This window comes from Bos taurus, chromosome 11, assembly GCF_002263795.3.
Source record: "Bos taurus isolate L1 Dominette 01449 registration number 42190680 breed Hereford chromosome 11, ARS-UCD2.0, whole genome shotgun sequence".
NCBI classification, from domain to species: Eukaryota; Metazoa; Chordata; class Mammalia; order Artiodactyla; family Bovidae; genus Bos; species Bos taurus.
Genome location: NC_037338.1, coordinates 1,629,222 through 1,651,570, shown reverse-complemented (window position 1 = coordinate 1,651,570; position 22,349 = coordinate 1,629,222). Strand labels below are relative to the sequence as shown.

Sequence of the window (22,349 nt, the reverse complement as noted above, 5' to 3'; positions counted from 1 at the left end):
GACGTAGACGGAGTAAAGGTTTTCCTTGCCCCATGCACGTGGACTGTCCACGTGGGATGTCCCCTGTGGTCAGCCTTCTATGCACTGTGGACCTAGGGCACGGAAAACCGTGACACGTAGTTATTTCCTTCTAGGATGCCTGCCTACGAGCTCAACTGGTGGTATTCTCTGTACTTTATAACCTACATCATCATCAACACCTACATCTTCATGTCTGTCTTTCTGGCTGTTATCTACAACAACTACAGGAAGCACTTGAAGGTAACACGCCTGAGCGGGGGGCCCAGCGGGGTCTGGCACCCGGCCGGGGTGGGAGCAGGGAGGCCAGGAAGCGCTTGAAGGTAACACGCCTGAGCGGGGGGCCCAGCGGGGTTCTGGCACCCGGCCGGGGTGGGAGCAGGGAGGCCAGGGAGCACTTGAAGGTAACACGCCTGAGCTGGGGCTCCAGCGGGGGTCCGGCACCTGGCTGGGTGGGAGCGGGGAGGCTTGCCTGTGCACTTGCTAAATGTTTGAACATGCTCATTTTCCTTTCGCTTTGATGAATCTGAAGATTCACTTGCCTTGCTGAATGCTGCTAGGCCAGGTGGCTCTTTGTCAGTCTGGCGTGGGTCTGACAGTGTGTCCCAGCTTCAGGGCAGATCCCGGATTTTCTCCTCAGTCTTTCTTTTTTTTTCTCTTTTTGACCGGGCCACTTGGCATGTGAGATCCTGGTTCCCGACCAGGGACTCAACCTATAGTGGAAGTGCAGGGTCTTAACCACCCGACCACCAGGGAGGTCCCTTGTCCCTCACTCTTAATGCATCTGATTGTTCATGGCTCCTTGAAGTCTTTTATTCTTTATTTTAGTGCTTTTATTTACTTATTTTTAAATTTTTATTGAGTATTAAAATAAAGTCTTTATTTTAGTGTTTTATTTTTAAATTTTTAGTTGATTTACAATGTTGTCTTAGTTTCAGGTATACAGCAAAGTGATTGAGTTGTACACATACATATATCCACTCTTTTTACATTCTTTTCCATATAGGCCATTACAGAGTATTGAGTAGAGTTCCCTGTGCTATACCGAAGGCCTATTTCAGTATCTATTTTATATATAGTAGTGGGTATATGTTAATCCCAATCTTCCAATTCATCCCTCCCTGGCATTCCTCCCTGGTAACCATTAGATTGTCTTCTATATCTGTGACTCTATTTCTGTTTTGTAAATATGTTCATTTTTACTATTTTTTTTTTTAGATTCCACATATAAGCAATACCATACGATATTTGTCCTTTTCTGTCTGACTTACTTCATACAAAGTATGAAGGAGCCAAAGCTGATGAAGACATAGCTGCACCCATTAAGAATTTAAGGTCTTTAACTAATAAATACTAGAGAGGGTGTGGAGAAAGGGGAGCCCTCCTGCATGCTGATGGGAATGTAAACTGGTGTAGCCACTATGGAAAACAGTGTGGAGGTTCCTTAAAAAACTAAAAATACAGTTACCTTATGATCCAGCAATCCCCCTCCTGGGTGTATGTTCAGAAAAAACTCTTAATTCAGAGAGATAGCTGGACTCCCATGTGCACTGCAGCAGTATTCACAACAGCCAAGCCATGGGAGCAACCTAATGTCCACCAGCAGATGAGTGAACAAAGCAAAAGCGGTGCATGTCTACAGTGGAGCATACAGAGGAGGAAACACGCCATTCACAGCCACAAAAAAGAGTGAAATAATGCCATTCGCAGCAACACGGATGCAGCTAGAGATGATCACACTAAGTGAAGTAAGCCAGAAAGAGAAAGACAAGCATCATATGATATCACAGATACGTGGAATCTAAGATATTATACCAATTAACTCATTTACAAAAAAGAAATAGACTCAGACATAGAAAACAGACTTGTGATCACTAAAGGGAAAAGCAGGGAGGGGTCTGTTCAGTTCAGTTGCTCAGTCGTGTCCGACTCTTTGCGACCCCATGGACTGCAGCACGCCAGGCCTCCCTGTCCATCACCAACTCCCAGAGCTTCCTCAAACTCATATCCATCGAGTCGGTGATGCCATCCAGCCATCTCATCCTCTGTCATCCCCTTCTCCTCCTGCCCCCAATCCCTCCCAGCATCAGGGTCTTTTCCAATGAGTCAGCTCTTCACATGAGGTGGCCAAAGTATTGGAGTTTCAGCTTTAGCATCAATCCTTCCAATGAACACCCAGGACTGATCTCTTTTAGGATGGGCTGGTTGGACCTCCTTGGAATCCAAGGGACTCTCAAGAGTCTTTTCCAACACCACAGTTCAAAAGCATCAATTCTTCAGCGCTCAGCTTTCTTTATAGTCCAACTCTCATGTCCATACATGACCAGTAGAAAAACCATAGCCTTGACTAAATGGACCTTTGTTAACAAAGTAATGTCTCGGCTTCTGAATATGCTGTCTAGGTTGGTCATAACTTTCCTTCCAAGGAGTAAGCGTCTTTTAATTTCATGGCTGCAGTCACCATCTGCAGTGATTTTGGAGCCCCAAAAATAAAGTCTGTCAGTGTTTCCCTTGTTTCCCCATCTATTTGCCATGAAGTGATGGGACCAGATGCCATGATCTTAGTTTTTTGAATGTTGAGCTTTAAGCCAGCTTTTTCACTCTTTCTTTCACTTTCATCAAGAGGCTCTTAAGTTCTTCTTTGCTTTCTGACATAAGGGTGGTGTCATCTGCATATCTGAGGTTATTGATATTTCTCCTGGCAATCTTGATTCCAGCTTGTGCTTCATCCAGCCCAGCGTTTCTCATGATGCACTCTGCATATAAGTTAAATAAGCAGGGTGACAATATACAGCCTTGACGTACTCCTTTTCCTACTTGGAACCAGTCTGTTGTTCCATGTCCAGTTCTAACTGTTTCTTCCTGATCTGCATATAGGTTTCTCAGGAGGCAGATCAGATGGTCTGGTATTCCCATCTCTTTCAGAATTTTCCACAGTTTATTGTGATCCACACTGTCAAAGGCTTTGGCATAGTCAATAAAGCAGAAGTAGATGTTTTCCTGGAACTCTCTTGCTTTTTCGATGATCCAGCAGATGTTGGCAATTTGGTCTCTGGTTCCTCTGCCTTTTCTAAAACCAGCTTGAACATCAGGAAGTTCACGGTTCACATCCTGTTGAAGCCTGGCTTAGAGAATTTTCAGCATTATTTTGCTAGTGTGTGAGATGAGTGCAATTCTGTGAGAGTTCTTTGGCATTGCCTTTCTTTGGATTGGAATGAAAACTGACCTTTTCCAGTCCTGTGGCCACTGCTGAGTTTTCCAAATTTGCTGGCATATTGACTGCAGCACTTTATCACAGCATCATCTTTCAGGATTTGAAATAGCTCAACTGGAATTCCATCACCTCCTCCACTAGCTTTGTTCGTAGTGATGCTTCCTAAGGCCCACTTGACTTCACATTCCAAGATGTCTGGCTCTAGGTGAGTGATCACACCATCATGATTATCTGGGTCATGAAGATCTCTTGTATAGTTCTTCTGTGTATTCTTGCCACCTCTTCTTAATATCTTCTGCTTTTGTTAGGTCCATACCATTTCTGTCCTTTATGAGCCCATCTTTGCTTGAAATGTTCCCTTGGTATCTCTAATTTTCTTGAAGAGGTCTCTAGTCTTTCCCATTCTATTGTTTTCCTTTATTTCTTTGCATTGATCACTGAGGAAGGCTTCTTATCTCCTCTTGCTATTCTTTGGAACTCTGCATTCAGATGTTTATATCTTTTTGTCCTTTGCCTTTTGCTTCTCTTCTTTTCATAGTTGTTTGTAAGGCCTCCTCAGACAACCATTTTGCCTTTTTGCATTTCTTTTTCTTGGGGGTGGTCTTGATCACTGCCTCCTGTACAGTGTCATGAACCTCCATCCATAGTTCTTCATGCACTCTGTCAGTCAGATCTAATCCCTTGAATCTGTCACTTCTACTGTATAGTCATAAGGGATTTGATGTAGGTCATACCTGAATGCTCTAGTGTTTTTCCCTACTTTGTTCAATTTAAGTCTGAATTTTGCAATAAGGAGTTCATGATTTGAGCCATATATACATACATACATATATATATGTATGTGTGTGTGTGTGTATATATATACATATATGCAACTGTGTGTGCTGAGTTGCTTCAGATTAACTCTGTGTGACCCTATGCATTGTAGCCCCCCAGGCTCCTCTGTTCATGGGGATTCTCCAGTCAAGAATACTGGAGTGGCTTCCCATGCCCTCCTTCAGGGGATCTTCCCAACCCAGGGATCAAACCTGCATCTCTTGTCTCCTGTATTAGCAGGCAGATTCTTTACCACTAGCGCCACCGGGGAAGTCCTATCTATCTATCTGCCCTATCTATCTATATATAATTAAATCGCTTTGCCGTATACCTGAAACAAAGACAACATTGTAAATCAACTCTGCTCAATTTGAGAAAGAGAATTTCTGGTCTAACTATGTTATCACCTTACAGGGAGCAGTCGGGATGGGCATCCACATGGCCCATTATAACATGAAGAGGGGTTCTCCTCTTCTGGAAAATTCTCTGTGCACAGTCAGGCTTCATGGCAGCCCTGGACCCCTTCCTTCCAGGCCACTTCTAGCCTCGTTTCACTCCCCTGCTTTCCCCCCTCTCTTCTCTCTGTCTTCATCGACTTAATGGCAGGTCTGTCTTCTCCCTCCGAGCGGCTCCCTCTGTCTCAGCAGCGCGCCTCATCTCCGTCCTTTCTGGCATCTGCCTGCTCCTGGGCACAGCGGAGTGTGGGCCTGTCTGCTTCCTGCTACTTTGTCTCTCAGCGTTCTGATTATCCTTCCTGGGTTCACTCACTTGCACGCGGTAAGTGGAGTTCTGTTTTCTTCAGACACTACATAGTTAGCCATCTCTGGAGCGGGGGAGGGATTTTGTACCTTGCGAATTAACAGACTTATCAGTGACTTCTCCCTGCGATTCCTCCTGTGGCATGAGTTCCTGGGTTGCTATTGTTGTAAACCCAGGAGCAGGAAGTATTAGGAGTCCTCGTTAGGCATGGAGAGACCTTTACACTCGAGCATCTCCTGCTCATCCAGAAAGGATACACGTGGTCCCCAGGACGCATTCATCTCAACTCTTCCATTACCTTGAAATATTTAAAGCCGAGAAATGAGGCTTCCTTGAATCTTCCTCTTAAAAAAAAATGCACACACTTCTTTTTTTTTTTTTTCAAGAATGAGATTCACACACTGGCATACCTGAAACATCACAAAATGACGGAAGCTTTCAACATCCTGAAAGTCAAGGTGGGCACAGAGTTTGTGGTGAAGGAGGCCCGGTGGAGGCGGCTGGTCAAGGTGGTGGCACCAGACGTCAGCAGTTCCCACCTGGAGCTCCTGTTGAGGATCTCCGACGAGGGACAGAAGGGGCACGTGGGTAAGAAGCCTCAATGGGAAGTGGGGGGATTGGATTTTTTTTCATTTTCTTTTTAAAAAAGCTATGTATGTATTTGACTGAGTCCCATCTTAGTTGGGACACATGGGTTTCTCTCTAGCTGTGGTGTGTGGGCTTAGTCACCTGTGGGATCTTAGTTCCCTGATCGGGGATCAAACCCTCAACCCCTGCAATGGAAGGCAAGCTCCTAACCACTGGGCCACCAGAGAAGTCCCTCACTTTCTCATGTTTGCAAATAGAGATGTGTATTGGCTGGCAGTGTTACAGTGGAATTAGGGTCCTGAGCTGTGACTAAGCGACTTCACTTTCACTTTTCACTTTCCTGTATTGGAGAAGGACATGGCAACCCACTCCAGTGTTCTTGCCTGGAGAATCCCGGGGACAGGGGAGCCTGGTGGGCTGCCGTCTATGGGGTCGCACAGAGTCGGACACGGCTGCAGCGACCTGGCAGCAGCAGCAGCAGCTGTATTCTGACTAGGGTGCGTGTTGTCAGCATGTGATGAGCCTTCCAGATGCCCTTTACCTTGTAACATGGTCATTCCCTGTCTGGGATTCTGCTTTAAGGAGCACATCTAAAACATGGAAAATGGCTGTCTGAAGTGCATTTAGCATTTACAAGCGAGAAGTTGAAAGTAACCGATATATTCATGTATACGTGGTTGATGCGATTATCAGTAATGCTTAATACTGGTAGCCTGCTTGCTGTGTGTGCCACTGTTGTGACTGTTGTGTGTGATCTTCCCCAAACTCAGGGGAAGCGGGGTGGGGGTCTTGTTATCTGCTTTTGTCAGTATGGGAACTGAGACTCAGGAAGGTCAAGTCATTTGCCAGGGCCACACAGCTGCAGTGTGGTACAGGCTAGACTCCAAGGCCCCTGCCTTTTATCATTATTCTAAACTGCCCCCAATTCTAAGGATCGCTTAACAGGAAATGTTGGTGACATCAAAAATGATCATGAAGGGACTTCCGTGGTAGGCCAGTGGCTATGACTCCACGCTTCCAAGGCAAGGGCCATGGGTTTAATCCCTGGTTGGGGAACTAACATCCCACATGCTGTGCAGTGTGGTCACATAAATAAATACACTTTAAAAGATGCTTTTAAAAATGACCATAAAGATGAGGTAGCAATGGGGAAAGATATACAATGACTGCAATACACCCCGACTTCACTTCACCAGTTCCAAGAAGAGTCTAGAGGGAGACGCATCCAAATGGAGAGGTAAGTCTGAGAGGATGTAAATTCACATGAGACAAGGAGTCTCAAACCAGTCCAGCAGAGCCAGGGCTTTATTAGGACTCATGGCCTGTGTGAGAAGAAGGAAACAGTGACAGTGATCCTCTGGAACTTATGAGAGTGTCCCGGGAAAAGAGGGAACTGTGTGGCAAGACGCTGTTAAACGGGGAGTGCCAGCATCCTCCAGGAGGCAAGGTCAGCAGGGTTTGAAGGCATCTTCGCTGAGCCGTGGGCATGTGCCTTCAGCCACCCAACTCGATGGCTCAGAAGCCAGGCTTCTCAGACCCTGAAGAACCGGCTTTGGCGGCCCTGTTAGGGATTGGCAGTGATACACCGTGGGTCCTCATGCCAGACTTAAGGTTCTGCTAATGATGGGGGGAGAGTGGCTGGGAAGCCCCTGAGCACCAAACTTTTCAAGTTCTTTGGAAAGTGCATGAAGCTTTTAAATTTCTAGCCCTCCGTGGATCTGTATACTTGGGTAAAATACAGCAAAGATGAATGACTAGAAAGGTGGAATTAAAAAAAAAAAAACGTAAAATTCAAGTCCCAATTTTTCATTATTAAATTTTCCCTCCTGGGTGGATATTTTTTTTTTTAAGTTTTTTTGTCCACACTCTGCTGCATGTGGGATCTTAGTTCCCCGACCTGGGATCGAACCTGCATCTTCTGCATTGCAAGATAGATTCTTAACCACTGGACTGCCAGGGAAGTCCCTCCTCTTCTTATTAAGGGCACCAGTCATATGAGATCAGGGCCCACCCTAATGATCTCCTTTCTGCCTAATTGCCTCGTCAGAGGCTCCATCTCCAAAATACAGGCACACTTGGAGGTGCTGGGAGCTAAGCCTTCAGCATGTTAAATCTCAGGGGACACAGATCAGCCCATAACTCCTGTTTGGCCGGTTCCGGCCTTAGACTGTTGCCTTCTCTAGAACTTTCTTCTGTCTCTGGTTTACCATCTCCCATGCCCTAGCACTGCTAATCTTCGAAAGCTTGTGTCGGATTTATAGCCTTAGGTTATCAAAACCTCAAACTTGAACATTTACTCAAAGCACAGCACCGCTATGGTTCTGCTTCATCCGCGGCTTTCTCCCTCACATGATGTGAGTCCACCTGGTCTGAGGCTGCAAAGCTGCAGCATGACGACAGCATCAGACCTCACCCAGGCAGTGCCCTGACTTTCTGATGCCCTGGGGACGTTCAGCAAAGGATATTGCATGGCCTTCTGAACAGGTGAGAGGGGGCAAAGGAGGTCGGCAGATGCCCTTGAGACATACATACCCATGACCTTGGCTGCCATTGGTTGGTTCATGGCTGGAGTCAGCAGGCCTCGGTCCTCAGCTCTGAGCCCTGCTCAATTTTTTGTTTTTAAACTTTTTATTTTGTATTGGGGTATAGCTGATTAACCATGTTGTGACAGTCTCAAGTGGACAGCAAAGGGACTCAGCCATCCATAAACATGTATCCATTCTCCTCCAAACTCCCCTCCCGTCCAGGTTGCCACATAACATCAAGCAGAGTTCCTGTCCTTATTGGCTATGCATTTTAATTATAGCAATGTGTACATGTCTATCCCAAACTCCCGAACTATCCCTTTCCCACCCATCTTTCCCTGCAGCAACGTTTGTTCCGTAAGTCTGTGAGTCTCTTTCTGTTTTATAAGTTGATTTGTATAATTTCTTTTTAGATTCCCCAGGTAAGGGGTGCCATATAATATTTCTCGCTCTCTGACTTACTTCACTCAGTATGACACTCTCTAGGTCCTCCCATGTTGCTGCAGATAGCATTGTTTCATTCTTCTTAATGGCTAAAGCAATGGCACCCCACTCCAGTACTCTCACCTGGAAAATCCCATGGACGGAGGAGCCTGGTAGGCTGCAGTCCATGGGGTCGCTAAGAGTAGACACGACTGAGTGACTTCACTTTCACTTTCATGCATCGGAGAAGGAAATGGCAACCCACTCCAGTGTTCTTGCCTGGAGAATCCCAGGGACGGGGGAGCCTGGTGGGCTGCTGTCTGTGGGGTCGCACAGAGTCGGACACGACTGAAGCAACATAGCAGCAGCAGCAGCAGCAGTGGCTAAGTAATATTCCGTTGTATACATGCACCACATCGTCTTTATCCATTCTTCGTCCATGTACATTTAGGTTGCTTCCATGTCTTGGCTGTTGTAAACAATGCTGCAATGAGCACTGGGGTGCAGGTATCCTTTTGGATCACGCCCAGGAAGCCCTGCTCAGTTTTGCCACCTGAGTCATGATCCTATTTGTAAATTAAATGAGACCAGGACTCATCTAGTTTGAAAAAAGGAGTCTATCCGAGTCCCAGATTTTATGAGTGCTCCATGGAAGTGGCAGGAAGGTGCCCACAGACTCACAGGCTTAGCAGACTTCCCCGGTATTTTGCCTTTCACAAAACAGGGATGTCAATTTAAATACTGTTACCAGGGCAAACATGTCCTCAAGGAAGACAGCCAATTAGATTTGTTAACTTCTAGGGATCGTAGGTTATCTTTTAAGGGAGATAGTAGTTATATCTGAGGGTGTGCAAAGACTCCTTTCGTTAACCAACGTTTCCTTTTTTTTAAAATTTTTAAAGGTTTTTTTGATGTGGACCCTTTTTCTAAGTCTTCATAGAACTTGTTACAGTATTGCTTCTGTTTGATGTTTGGCCTCAAGGCATCTGGGATCTTAGGCCCCCTCCAGGGATGGAACCCCAACTCCCTGCATTAAAAGGTGAAGTCTTAACCACTGGACCACCAGGGAAGTCCGTAACCGACACTTTCAAAGACAGTTTTAATAACAGAAAGACAAACAGAATTTCGCACGTCACTGTAGTCTCCACTCAGTACGAGCGGGGAGACCACTGGCTCTGTGAGGCATGCTCGCTTTCTCCCTTGATCTATAACTATGGGCGTGTGTGGTTTCCAAGGTTAAAGGCTGGAATTCCGTTAGTGCCTAAAGTGTTAGACTTAAACCTGGTGTTACACTGAGAAAGATGAAACTTACAGACGTGGAAAGAAAAGAGCCGAATAGAATTGTTAACAGAGTTGGTAGACTGTGATCCACAGGCTATATATGGTCACTGCCTGTTTTTATAAACACATTTTACTGGAACACAGCCAGGCTCACTCATCTGTGTTTTGTTTATGGCTGCTTTCATGCTAAAGTGGCAGAATTGAAAAGTTGAAACAGGGATCAATTGGTCCACAAAACTTAACATATTTACTCTTTGCAGAAAAGAATTTGCTGACCCCTAATCTCCAACATATAGTACCAGATGGGCACAAATTTCTTGACACAAAATTACCATAATTTGGATTCTCTTTGTCCTTTCTTGTTCTTTTTTTTTTTTAATGTTTATTTATTTGGCTCTGCTGGGTCTGCAGCATGTGGAATCTTTAGTTGCAGCACATGGGATCTAGTTCCCTGACCTGGGAACTAACCCTGGCGCCCTGCATCGGGAGCACGGAGTCTTAGCCAGTGGACCACCAGGGAAGTCCTGTCCTTTCTTGTTCCACAGAATCTTCTGGATGAAAAGATGTGAGCCCAGTGATACTGATAGAGTCCCTGTTGGTTGAGGTTATTTGACGACTGAGGTTTTGGGTGGACTCTGTGTATGCACACACAGACACACAGACACACAGACACACACACACACACACACACAGAGTTTCATTTATGTATTTGACTTGTCAGGTCTGAGTTGCAGTACATGGAATCTTTAGTTGTGGCATTTGAACTCTTAGTTGCAGCATGTGGGCTCGAGCTCCTTGACCAGAGACTGAACCCCAGGCCACTGCACTGGGACCTCAGAATCTTAGCCACTGAACCACCAGGGAAGTCCCTTGGCTGGATTCTTAACAGTAGGTTCCCCTGAACCCTATTTGTGGCTGTCATGTCAATGTCTCCCTGCCCTCTGATGGTGGAGCTCACATAGCCCAAGTCTCTGAACTCAAGTTATCACATCAACTAATTTTCCCAGGCTGCCCTTCCCCCGAGTGGGTACTATATGCCTTTGGCTATTAAGACAAATATATGTGTATTCTAACTCTAAAGACCCAGAATCGAATCTAAGAATAAGATATTCTTAGATATCCTAAGATATCTAAGAATGCTTTCATCCAACTTGATGTTCTTAGGATCATTGAGTGTGCAGTGTTAATCTCTTAGTCATGTCCTAGTCATGTCCGATTCTTTGCAACCCCATGGACTATGGCCCACCAGGCTCCTCTGTCCATGGGATTCTCCAGGCAAGAACACTGAAATGGGTTGCTATTTCCTTCTCCAGGGGGTCTTCCCAACCCAGGGATCGAACCTGGATCTTCCGCATGCAGGCAGCTTCTTTACTGTGGCACTCCTAGAGAATATAAGCAACATGACTGTTGAATATCACTCAGTGTTTTGTCTAATTCAGGCTCCTCGCTCGGATGAGGCCCCACTTTGAACATGGCTGGGGCTTTCTCTTTGCCTGGGTGTCTGTTGACAGCAGTTCACTGTCATCTTTCTCAAATTAATTATTATGGTGACATCTGTAGAACCATGACTGGTTGTTTACTTCTGAAACCTTGGAGACCTGGCCATCGTCTAGGCCTCTAACCGAGAAGCATTCTAGAATTTAAAAACTCTATCCCGGGACTTCCCTGGTGGTCCAGTGGCTAAGACTGTGTGTTCCCAAGGCTGGGGGCCTGCGTTCTATCCCTGGTCAGGCAACTAGATCCCGTATGTCGCGACTGAGAGCTTGCATGCCACAAGTAAAGGTCCCACATGCCACAACGAAGATAAAAGATCCCAAGGGCTGCAGTTAAGACCCAGCACAGCCAAATAAATAAATATTTTTTTAAAATAATTCTTCTAAAAAATAAAAAAAAAAAATCCACCCCACTCTTTAACAACTATCTCAGCTATACCTGAATCTGTACCTGCAATTTATAACTTTCTTTAAAGCGTAACAAAGCCTTCAACTTGGTTTTCAAAGAAGCAGCAACACTCTGTGTACAATCTGATTTCATCCATTGATGTGATGTTTCTTGAAGTTGTATGTAACAGGAAGTTCATACATGAACAGTGGACTCTTGGTCAGTACCCCACATGCCTGGTCGGGGAGAGGTGCATGAGGTGATGTAGAATAGTCTGCTTGCCCTGGGCATTCAGCAGGTCCTGAGTGCATTGGCTCAGCAGCTGGGTGGGTCCAGGCTAGTCAGGAGAGTGATCACTGTGGACTTCCCTGGTGGTCCAGTGGTTAAGAGTCCACCTGACAATGCAGGGGACACAGGTTCTATTCCTGGTCTGGGAAGATTCCAAGACCCATGCCAAGGGCTACCTAAGCCCGTGTGCCACAGCTACTGAGCCCGTGCTCTGGAATCCATACTCTGCAACAGGAGAAGCCACTGCAGTGAGAAGCCCGCACACTGCGGCTAGAGAGTGGCCCCTGCTCGCCGCAACTAGAGAGAGCCTGCACAGCAGTGAAGGCCCAGCGCAGCCAAGCATTAATTACCTAATTATTTTTAAAAAGAAAATGATCACCGTACTGTGGCCTGGGATGACGCGCCAGTGTGTTGTGGAGGCTGTGGGTTTGAGTGAGTCCCTGAGAAGGGGCAGAGAGGAGGGTGGGCCGAGAAAAGGGTGGAGGTTGAAGGGTAAGGGTTATGCCTACCTTGGAGGTTTTGAGGGGCGGACAGGGACGTGGGATTGAGGCTGGAAACGCAGGTCAGGCAGACGCGGGAGGCAGCGACTGTCCTCACTGAGGAGGAAAGTGAGGTGGGAGGCAGGGAGGGAGGCAGTGGCATCTGTGAACCAGCAAAGTCACATGCTTGGTTTGGCTGCTTTAGGCTGGCGCAGGGTCTGCGTGAGGACAGGCGGGAGGCGGGGCCACTCGTTGGCGCCTTGGCCTTGGCCTTTGCGGCTTCAGATCTTCATCTGTGACATGCAGATCCAAGAGCGCGGTCTTGGTGTCACTCTTTGGACCTTAGTGTCACAGCGGCCCCGTATTGGGGGGTCGTCTTTTCATTGCAGACAAAGTGAACTTTCTACGCTTGGCTGACCTCCTCAACATCCGGGTAGTCGCCATCAACATCAAGAAACACCCACTGGAAACTTGGATGCCTCGGGTATACCAGTCATCCACAAGCCTCTTGGTCCAGAAGATGGTTCAACACAGGCAAGTGAGATGGAGCCGGTTTTCTCTCAAGTTGCTTTCAAAGTACTGCAGTCAGTTACTGCTGTCTGGACTGAATACATTTCACCATTGAAGCTATAAGTCACTCCCTGTTCTGTGCGTTTTTGTTTTTTCAGGGAGGCATGGAAAGGGTTTTGGACAAGCTGTGTTTAACCTTAGCCAGAGGCCAGGCTTTTAGATGACGCTTCCTTCTTCGATTTTTTTTTTTTTTTAATGCTCAAGAGCCACAGACTGGCTGTGCTTTCTGAGTCAGGGAAGCGAATCACTCTCTGATTTCAGAAAGTTCTAGTCCTGTCAGAGTTATTAGGAAGTTGATGGCAAGTGTGGTATTTTGACTCTGTAAAATGTGGTAGGAAGACGTGAGTTAGCATCACGGGAATGACTGTTAAGAATGTCAATTGAATCTTTTATTCTCAAGTAGATGGACTTGGTGAAAAGTGACTGATTGAAAAAGACCCTGATGCTGGAAAAGACTGAGGGCAGGAGGAGAATGGGGGGCAGACCAATGGTTGGATAGTGTCATCAATACAGTGGACGTGAGTTGAGTAAACTCCGGGACATGGTGAAGCACAGGGAAGCCTGGAGTGTTGCAGTTCATGGGGTCGCAAAGAGTCAGACGTGACTGAACAACACGATGGACTCCAGCAAGAGCCCTTTATCCTGGTTGGAGACCTTATTTTTGCTACACATTGCCTGGAATACTCCTATCAGCAGAGATTTCCCCTCTTGCTGTCTTTGAATTTATTGTCTCATAAAAGTGAATGATGGGACGTCTCTGGGGGTCCAGTGGTTAAGACTCCACACTCACAGTGCAAGGGACCCAAGTTCTGCCCCTGGTGGGAACTAGATCCCACATGCCATGACTAAAGATCCTGAATGCCGCAACAAAGATCTGAGATCCCACGTGCCACAGCTAAGACCTGTTGCAAATAAATAGTTTTTTAAAAAGTAAATGGTTCAGAAGTCCTTGAAAGTAGCCCAGCCTATGATGTTGATAAATATCCCTTTCAGTGCCCATATTTTATATTAACCAAAACCGTTTATGTAAAAGGTCCTTTCCATTCATCTCAACATTGAGCTACAGATGTGTTTCACTTGGTGGATGTTTGTGTGTCCACATGTGGCCTCCAGGGCTGGCCCCTGCAGTCTGAAGCTTCCCCAGAACAGTGGGCTAGGACTCTGTCTTCCTGCGGCCACGTCCAGGATTCGCCCAGGAGCACAGCACGCAGATGCCTGCTTGGGGCAACCCGCTCTGTCATTGAAAAGTTGATCCTGAGCCCAAATATCACGTTTTTTTCATCCCTTTTCACCCCTGACTTGGTGAGAAAATAGGACATGTTGACTCCCTGGAAGCCTCGTGTGTGTGTAAAGCGACTATATTCCAATTAAAAAAAAAGACACACACACACACACGCCGGATTTCAAAGACTTCATACCAAAAAAGGATGCCAAATATCTCGCTTATAATTTTTATGATCATTACGTGTTAGGCAGATAGTAGTTTGGATGTGCTGTGTTAAATAGAAAACATTGGTAAAATAATCTTAACCTGTTTAGAAAAGTAAAAGAGAATTTGTTTTTTTTTTTTAAAAAAGAAGTTTTCAGAGCTTTCTTAGCAAAGGATTCCAGTTTTCCAGGGGACAAGCAGTGGAGATACAGTGGTCCCTTCTCCTTGCCCCCGATTCTACTGAACCTTTCCTCTGACCCAGCCGCTGTGCCGGAAAGGTGAACTTGGGAACACTGGGCCTTCTCCCTCATGCTGTCTTCATTTTCTCCTGGTAGGAAAGCCTGGGAGGCAGGTGAATTTCAGGGCCCTGACCATGGTGGAACCTTTCTTTCCATGAGGGGTAAATGTGTGTTTGTGTGTGTTGGTGGAGTGGGAGGTGGTGAGTATATCACATTCATCCCATTGACAGGAAACACATCTGTCCCTGTAGGGCTCTAAACCTGCTTTTTTCTCTTTTAACTGCAATATATGACAGAATCTCTTCTTTTTCTCTCCTGCCAGGATTTTTGTCTGGGTTTACGATGTCATCATTCTAATAAATGCCATATTCATTGCTTTGGATGAGAAGGACTCCTTAATTTCCTACGCAGAATGGCTTTTCCTTTCTCTATATATCATTGAGATTCTCCTGAAATTGTACACGTATGAACCCAGCGCTTATTTTGGAAGGAAGCAGTTCTGGAACTGGTGAGTCTGTGTGTTTTTTTGTGGGTAGTGGGGGAACTGTGGGTGAAGACAGGGCTTCCTGTCACACTGTGGGAACACAGCTCCGTCTGCCTAGTTTTGAGGTTTCTTTTTTGTTGCTCTTTGCTCATTAGTCTTGTTTTGTTTTTTTGACCATGCTGCAGAGCATGAGGGATCTTGGTTCTTGGTCCTCCCAGGAATCGAACCTGTGCCCCCTGCTGTGAAAGTGTGGCATCTTGACCACTGGACTTCAGGGAAGTCCCCAGGCTTCTTAGAATGAAGTCTTGAGGACATGGGAACATCTGGTTGTCAGAGCTGTGATTTATGATGTCAGTTCGAATGACTGGCTAAAATTAGAATCACATCTTGAATTTGAAAAGGAATCTTAGGACACAGGCCCAGTGAGACAGTTCCCTCCAGAACTGCTGGGCCCCACACTCATCTAGTCTTATTATCAGAAAACATGGCCTGCATGGCTGGATGATGAGGACCTTAGTGAGCTCTTTCCTGGGCTGGATGTGTCTCTGTGACCTTCTCTTCTCCAGGCTGTGTACCTCCTGGCCTCAAACCATCGCCTGCATGCTGCACACCATCTCGGGTGCCACTGAGTGTCAGGCATCATGGAACACAAACTTTAGGAGGACACAGTTTGGAAAGTTGGATCTCTGTGGTCACTGCTTTCAGTGCCAAGAAACTCACTAGAGTTCTTGTGTGGCCCAACAGGAGGGACCTGACCAGTGTTGTCCAGGACCATGGCACCTTTGTCAGAAAGAAAAGTAATGGCATGATGAACTTCATCTTTAATTAGAAAGTTGCAGAACCTCCCTGGTGGTCCAGTGGTTAAGACTCCATGCTTCCAATGCAGGGGATGTGGGTTTGATCCCTGGTCAGGGAACTAAGATCCCACACGTTGCTCAGTGTGGCCAAAACACAAAAAGAAAAAAAAAATTTAAGGTGCAATGCATTTAGTAAAATTAATGCCAAAAAAAATTATACTGTGTATTCTGAAAATGTGTCAAAGTGTTCTTGCAAGTATGTAGCTATGTTGGAAGGCAGAGTGATATGAATTAGTTGATTTCTACAGATTTCCCGGAATGGTTAATTGGAGCAGCCAGTCAGTGATTAAACACAGTGTTTCTTTTTGTATCTGCTATCCTAAAAATCATGGAAATGAGTCTGATGGCTGGATCTTGGCTCTCCCTAGGAGATGGGATTCCGCATTTTCTTAGGATTCACTGTCCTGAGCTTGACAGACCTTTCTCTTGATTCCTTACTGATGTTGCTTCTTCACTGTTAGGTTCGACACGCTGATCATCATCGCAGCCCTGCTGGCCACTGTGGCCAACACCACCATTCAAGGTCAGTGTCATCACCCACTCCCAGCTTCTCTGCTTCCTGGATCGTGTGTTCAATCAGTGATCTTTGTAGAACATCCACGGTGCACTCTTAGGGTGTTTGGAGCAACGCAGAGGGGATGAAAGAGAATCGGTAACAGTGTTCCGTGTTCTGGAGAGGGATGCTAGCTTTGTCTGTGTTTAGCTCTGTGGTTGTTGTTCAGTCGCTCATTCGTGTCCAGCTCTTTGCGACCCTATGGACCACAGCATGCCAGGCTTCCCTGTCCTTCACCATCTCCCAGAATTTGCTCAGACTCACGTCCATCCAGTCGGTGATGCCATCCAACCATCTCATCCTCTGCATCAGGGTCTTTTCTAGTGAGTCAGTTCTTCACATCAGGTGGCCAAAGTATTGGAGCTTCAGCTTCAGCATCAGTCCTTCTAATGAATATTCAGGGTTGATTTCCTTTAGGATTGACTGCTTTGATCTCCTTGCAGTCCAAGGGACTCTCAAGAGTCTTCTCCAGCACTACAGTTCAAAAGCATCAAGTCTTCGGTGCTCAGCTTCTTTATGTAGAGATTCATGTATAGGCATCATCATACCAACCACTCACCTGGTTATTTCTCCAAAACTGCCCTTGGTCTCAGGGCTCATCCTTGACCTTCTGCCCATGCTGACCCCTGACCCCGGATCCAGCTGTAGCATCAGCCTCTGCCCACCATCCTCCCACCCTCTTCCTTCTACCCTCTTCTGGCTTCCCCACTTGTGCCCTCACCACCCTGCACACTCCTTCCTGTAGAAGGCAGAGAAGATTATTTACAGATAAAGCAGGTTCTCTCTCTCTTTTTTTTTTCCAAATGTTTATTTCTTTATATTTTTGGCTGTGCTGGGTCTTCATTGCTGCGTGTGGCTTTTCTCTAGTTGCAGTGCACAGGCTCATGGGTTCTCATTGCACCGGCTTTTCTTGTTTCAGAGCACGGGCTCTGGAGCACAGACTCAGTAGTTGTGGCATGGGCTTAGTCACCCTGAGGCACGTGGGATCTTCCCAGACCAGGGATTGAACCCATGTCCCCTGCATTGGTAGTTGGATTCTTAACCACTGGATCACCAGGGAATTCCAGACAGAGTAGCTTCTTAACCTGAATGCTGGGGGAGAAGGGCTTGCTGAAATGTGTTCCATAGAACGGGACTCACAGTCCCTTCTTGATGATGGTCTGAAGTCTGGTCCTGCACTTATGAGTCTTTGCTCTAGGGCTGGCAGGGCTGCTCAGCTCAGCTCTGATCAGCTTGCAGAACCCTCCCTTCCTTATTGCATGGAGCCATCACCCTGTTCTTGAAGTGCGTATTTCCCCAGGACCCACAGAGTCTCAGGCGTTGTTGAATTATGGGACAAGCTGGAGGTGCTCAGAAAGAACAATGAGAGTTGACTGTGCTCTTTTTCCAGCGAGAAAATACAACAGTCAGCAGGTACTGGATATTGTCTTGATTTTGAGAATACTCCGGCTCCTTCGGGTCATCGTCAGCATCCAGAGGTAAGGATGAAACCATGGGGAACCGTTGCACCTGGGTGGTTTCCCCTCTCTGGGGCTCGACAGAGACCATCCTGCCTGGGAGCTAGAAACACGCCCAACTGTGTCCCCAGGGTGGAACTTGTATAGAGGACCTGGGTTCTCTGGGGGCAGTGGGCGGGGGCAGTGGGCAGCGGCAGGGACCCTGTGAAGATGGTGAAGGGGACCCGTGGCAGCTCCCTGAGGGCAGGAAATCAGTCCATCACTTTCATCCCTGTGACCTGGTCCCTCAACTGTGCTTGCGAGTCTTGACGGCAGCTAATGCTGGCCCTGGTGGCTCAGACGGTAAAGCGTCTGCGTACAATGTGGGAGACCCAGGTTCGATCCCTGGGTCAGGAAGATCCCCTGGAGAAGGAAATGGCAACCTACTCCAGTACTCTTGCCTGGAAAATCCCATGGACTGAGGAGCCTGGTAGGCTACAGTCCATGGGGTTGCAAAGAGTCAGACACAACTGAGCGACTTCACTTCGCTTCACTTAACTTCAATGCTAACAGTGTGATAACCATCGTCTTATTGTTGTTCAGCCCCTGAGTCGGGTCTGGCTCTTTGTGACCCTCTAGGCTCCCCTGTCCTTCATTGTCGTGTCCATTGAGTTGATGCCATCCAGCCATCTCATCCTCTGTCACCCCTTCTCCCCCTGCCCTCAATCTTTCCTAGAATCAGGGTCTTTCCCAGTGAGCCAGCTCTTTGCATCAGGTGGCCAAAGTATTCAGTTCAGTTCAGTTCAGTCGCTCAGTCGTGTCCGACTCTTTGCGACCCCATGAATCGCAGCACGCCAGGCCTCCCTGTCCATCACCAACTCCCAGAGTTCACTCAAAATCATGTCCATCGAGTCAGTGATGCCATCCAGCCATCTCATCCTCTGCTGTCCCCTTCTCCTCCTGCCCCCAATCCCTCCCAGCATCAGAGTCTTTTCCAATGAGTCAACTCTTCGCATCAGGTGGCCAAAGTACTGGAGTTTCAGCTTTAGCATCATTCCTTCCAAAGAAATCCCAGGGCTTATCTCCTTTAGGACGGACTGGTTGGATCTCCTTGCAGTCCAAGGAGATCTTCTCCAACACCACAGTTCAAAAGCATCAATTCTTCGGCGCTCAGCTTTCTTCACAGTCCAAGTCTCACATCCATACATGACCACAGGAAAAACCATAGCCTTGACTAGACGGACCTTTGCTTGTTAAGTCCTTCCAACAACACTTGATGTAGAGGCTTTAATGATCCTGAGTTCATGGGTCATGACACTGAAGCTCAGCGAGAGCGAGAGGTTTCCCCTGATGCACAGCGAGAAAGAGACAGACGTAGGGCACAACCCGGGAGTCTGATCCCCAAACCTGGAAAAGCCCACTCTGCTTGGGATAGGCTAGGTTCCTTTCCAGGAGCATAGCGGGATGCCTCCATTCGAGGACTGGCCTGCTACCCCACAGGGTACTCACTCTTTCAACCTAAGTCTCCAAGGAAGCTTTAATACAGACTGGATTTTTGATGAAGAAAAAAGTGGAGGAAAAAATCCGATGAGACTGTATGGTTTTTCTTTTTTTACAAGTTTTTTGTTGTTCTTGTGGACCATCTTTAAAGTCTTTATTGAATTTATTACAGTATTATTTCTGTTTTATGTTTTGTTTTTTTGGCCGCAAGGCACGTGGGATCTTAGCTTCCCAATCAGGGATCGAACCCTCACCCACCTGCATTGAAGGGTAACGTTTTAACCGCTGGTCCACCAGGGAAGTCCCAGGCTGGATGGGTTTTCAGCCTCAATACCCACCTTTGTCTTACTGGTGAAACTGATGACCTTTCTTTCTCTCTCTCTTTTTTTTTTAACTGCCTTGCTTTGCTGTAGGGGAAATACAGGTTAACCACCTGCTGCCCCTCCCACCCAGTTCAGTAGATGGACTGACACCGACAAAATTGTAAAGGCAGATTCCCAGCGGCATTTAGAGGACAGATCCAGGGCAGGAGGGAGAGGCATTAGACCCAAGGTGCTAGGATGGTGTCAGTTTTATTCTTACCTGCCCTTTTCCTTGTGTCAGAAACTTCATTTTATCCCAGGTTTCGGGTGATCGTGACCACCTTAATTAACATTGGCCCCACAATGCTGACATTCGGCGGCCTGGTCTTGGTGAGTGTTTTCTTTCTGATCCACGTGAAGCAAGTGGTAAAATGTTCATTTTTTAAAAATTACTTACTCATTTCTGGCTGCACTGGGTCTTCGTTGCTTTGCATGGGCTTTCTCTAGTTGTGCCAAGCAGCGGCTGCTGTCCGTTGCAGTGGGTGGGCTCTTCACAGTGGAGCTTCTCTTGTTGCAGAGCGCAGATTCTAGGGCTTTAGTGGTTGCAGCACCTGGGCTCATTGGTTGTGGCACATGGGCTTTAGTTGCCCAAGGCATATGGAATCTTCCCGGACCAGGGATCAAACTGTGTCCTCTGCTTTGACAGGCAGATTCTTAGCCACCGTACCACCAGGGAAGTCTTAAGAAATTCATTCTTAGCAGCTCTCTCTGAGCCTTATTTTAAGTGAGGGAAAGAAAGAGATGTGAAATCAATGAGTTCAGTGGTTTCTAGGAGTCATTTTTAGAAATATCAAATGTGTATAAACATCAGGCATTTATACCTGCAAACAGTTCAGGTACACTGGCTGCTGTAATGAACACCCCAGCCTCAGCGGGTTAATCGCGTTACAGTTTTTCTCACCCGCAGTCCAGGGGGTATTCCTAGCCCTAACCACCAGGTGGTTCTCAGGGATTTAAGCTCTTCCAGTGCATGGCTCTTGTATCTGGGTTGTTTTTTAAACTCTACTGGGAAATCGCTATACGATATGACAAATATGCACAATATGACCAATATTCGAAATCTAATGATTTCTAACTTTCCTGGTGGCTCAGCAATAAAGAATCCACCTGCCAATTTAGGAGATGTGGGTTAGATCCCTGGGTCAGAAAAACCCTCTGGAGAAGGAAATGGCAACCCACTCCAGTATGCTTGCCTGGACAATCCCATGGACAGAGGAGCCAGGTGGGCTGCATTCCATGGGGTCACAAAGAGTCAGACAGGAGTGAACAACAGTAGTGAATTTAACCCCCTGACTTGTTAGCAGCATCACTTTGACTTTGTAAATGGAGACTCTGGGAGAGGGCAAGGTGTGGTCCAGCTGGGGTGTCTCCTATCCCTGAACAACCCAGTGTTCGGTGGGCAAAGCCCAGCCACGCTTTTTCCTGATGTTGCTGGAACTCATGGCTGGGGGCAGCCATTCCTGGAATGAGGGTAGCAGCCTTCCCTGCTGGCTGTTGTCACCTGGCCCGCCTGTGTCCATGTCCTCCTGCCTCCCCTCACCCCGCGTGCCACCCCGTGACCCTGCCGCCCACCCTAGGTGGTCTACTACGCATTTGCCATCATTGGGATGGAAGTGTTCCACGGCAAAATCCACTTCCTGGACCCCGGTTCTGGCAGTCCTGATGCCCTGGTGTGTGGGAACCCAGCCTTAAAAGACTCAGCATTTGCCCAAGGCAGGTACTGCAAGAACAACTTCAACGACCTGGCATCCTCACTCATCCTGCTGACGGAGCTCACCGTGGTTAACCAGTGGCACAATATCCTTTCTGAGGAGGCGGCGTGGTGGGGGATGCTCAGAGCAGCTCCTGGGAGGAGGAGGAAATGGGAACCCGCTCCAGTATTCTTGCCTGGGAAGTCCCGTGGACAGAGGAGCCTGGCGGGCTATAGTCCAGGGGTCGAAAAGAGTGGGACACGACTGAGCGACTAAACAACGACCTGGCAGGTTTGGTGCCTTAGCTTCGCACTCCTCGCGGACGGCTTTGCCCTCGTGACACACCAGGCAGCAAAGCTGTATTTCATCGGCTTCCACGTGGTGGTCGTCATTCTCATTGTGAAGTGAGTTTGCTCCTGCCAGTGGGCCTTTCCAGACCCGCCCCCCCCACCACCCTCAGACCTACAGCCGCTCGCACCTCCCTCCTCCCTGGCTCCACCCTGGACTTCCCTGTGGATGGGTCCCATCTCCCTTGCTAGATGCCCAGGACACCAGAAGGGAGGCGTCTAATTTCTGTTCACACTTGTGTTCTTCAGTGTCAGCCAGCCGTGCATGTCAGTATGTCATATAAATATCATAGCCTCACAAGTTGTTTGGGTCAGAAGGGCTCTGGGGTCCTGGTGGGTCTCCCTACCCTTCCCCACTGGGATGAACATCCTTGTGAATTGCATCCACCCTCTGCTGAAATCTGCCCGCTCCTGGGATTCCTTAGAACCTAAACGAGTTAGTTTCCTTGTTGGCCAGCTCTGGTCCTCCCCTGTCCTTGCACAGGGAGAATGGAAAGGTGCCACTGGTTACTTCTCTGCATTGGTTCCAGTTCTGTCCTGATCCGTCTTCGGGGGTGGGGGAACTCAGCCAGTATTTGAGAGCAGTTATGACATCTCGGTGCTTCAGAG

At 47.3% G+C, this 22,349-nt stretch overlaps 1 protein-coding gene across 1 annotated transcript in view; it reads left to right on the top strand.

Annotated features, from left to right (window-relative positions):
* Positions 1-22,349, top strand: part of TPC3 (two pore channel 3) — a 53,491-nt gene that overhangs the window by 23,288 nt on the left and 7,854 nt on the right. Inside the window, 9 exon segments of the mRNA NM_001161651.1 lie at positions 135-261; positions 5,194-5,395; positions 12,662-12,806; positions 14,833-15,018; positions 16,313-16,374; positions 17,795-17,882; positions 19,963-20,032; positions 21,280-21,499; positions 21,707-21,797. Coding sequence (NP_001155123.1) covers positions 135-261; positions 5,194-5,395; positions 12,662-12,806; positions 14,833-15,018; positions 16,313-16,374; positions 17,795-17,882; positions 19,963-20,032; positions 21,280-21,499; positions 21,707-21,797 — 1,191 coding nt within the window.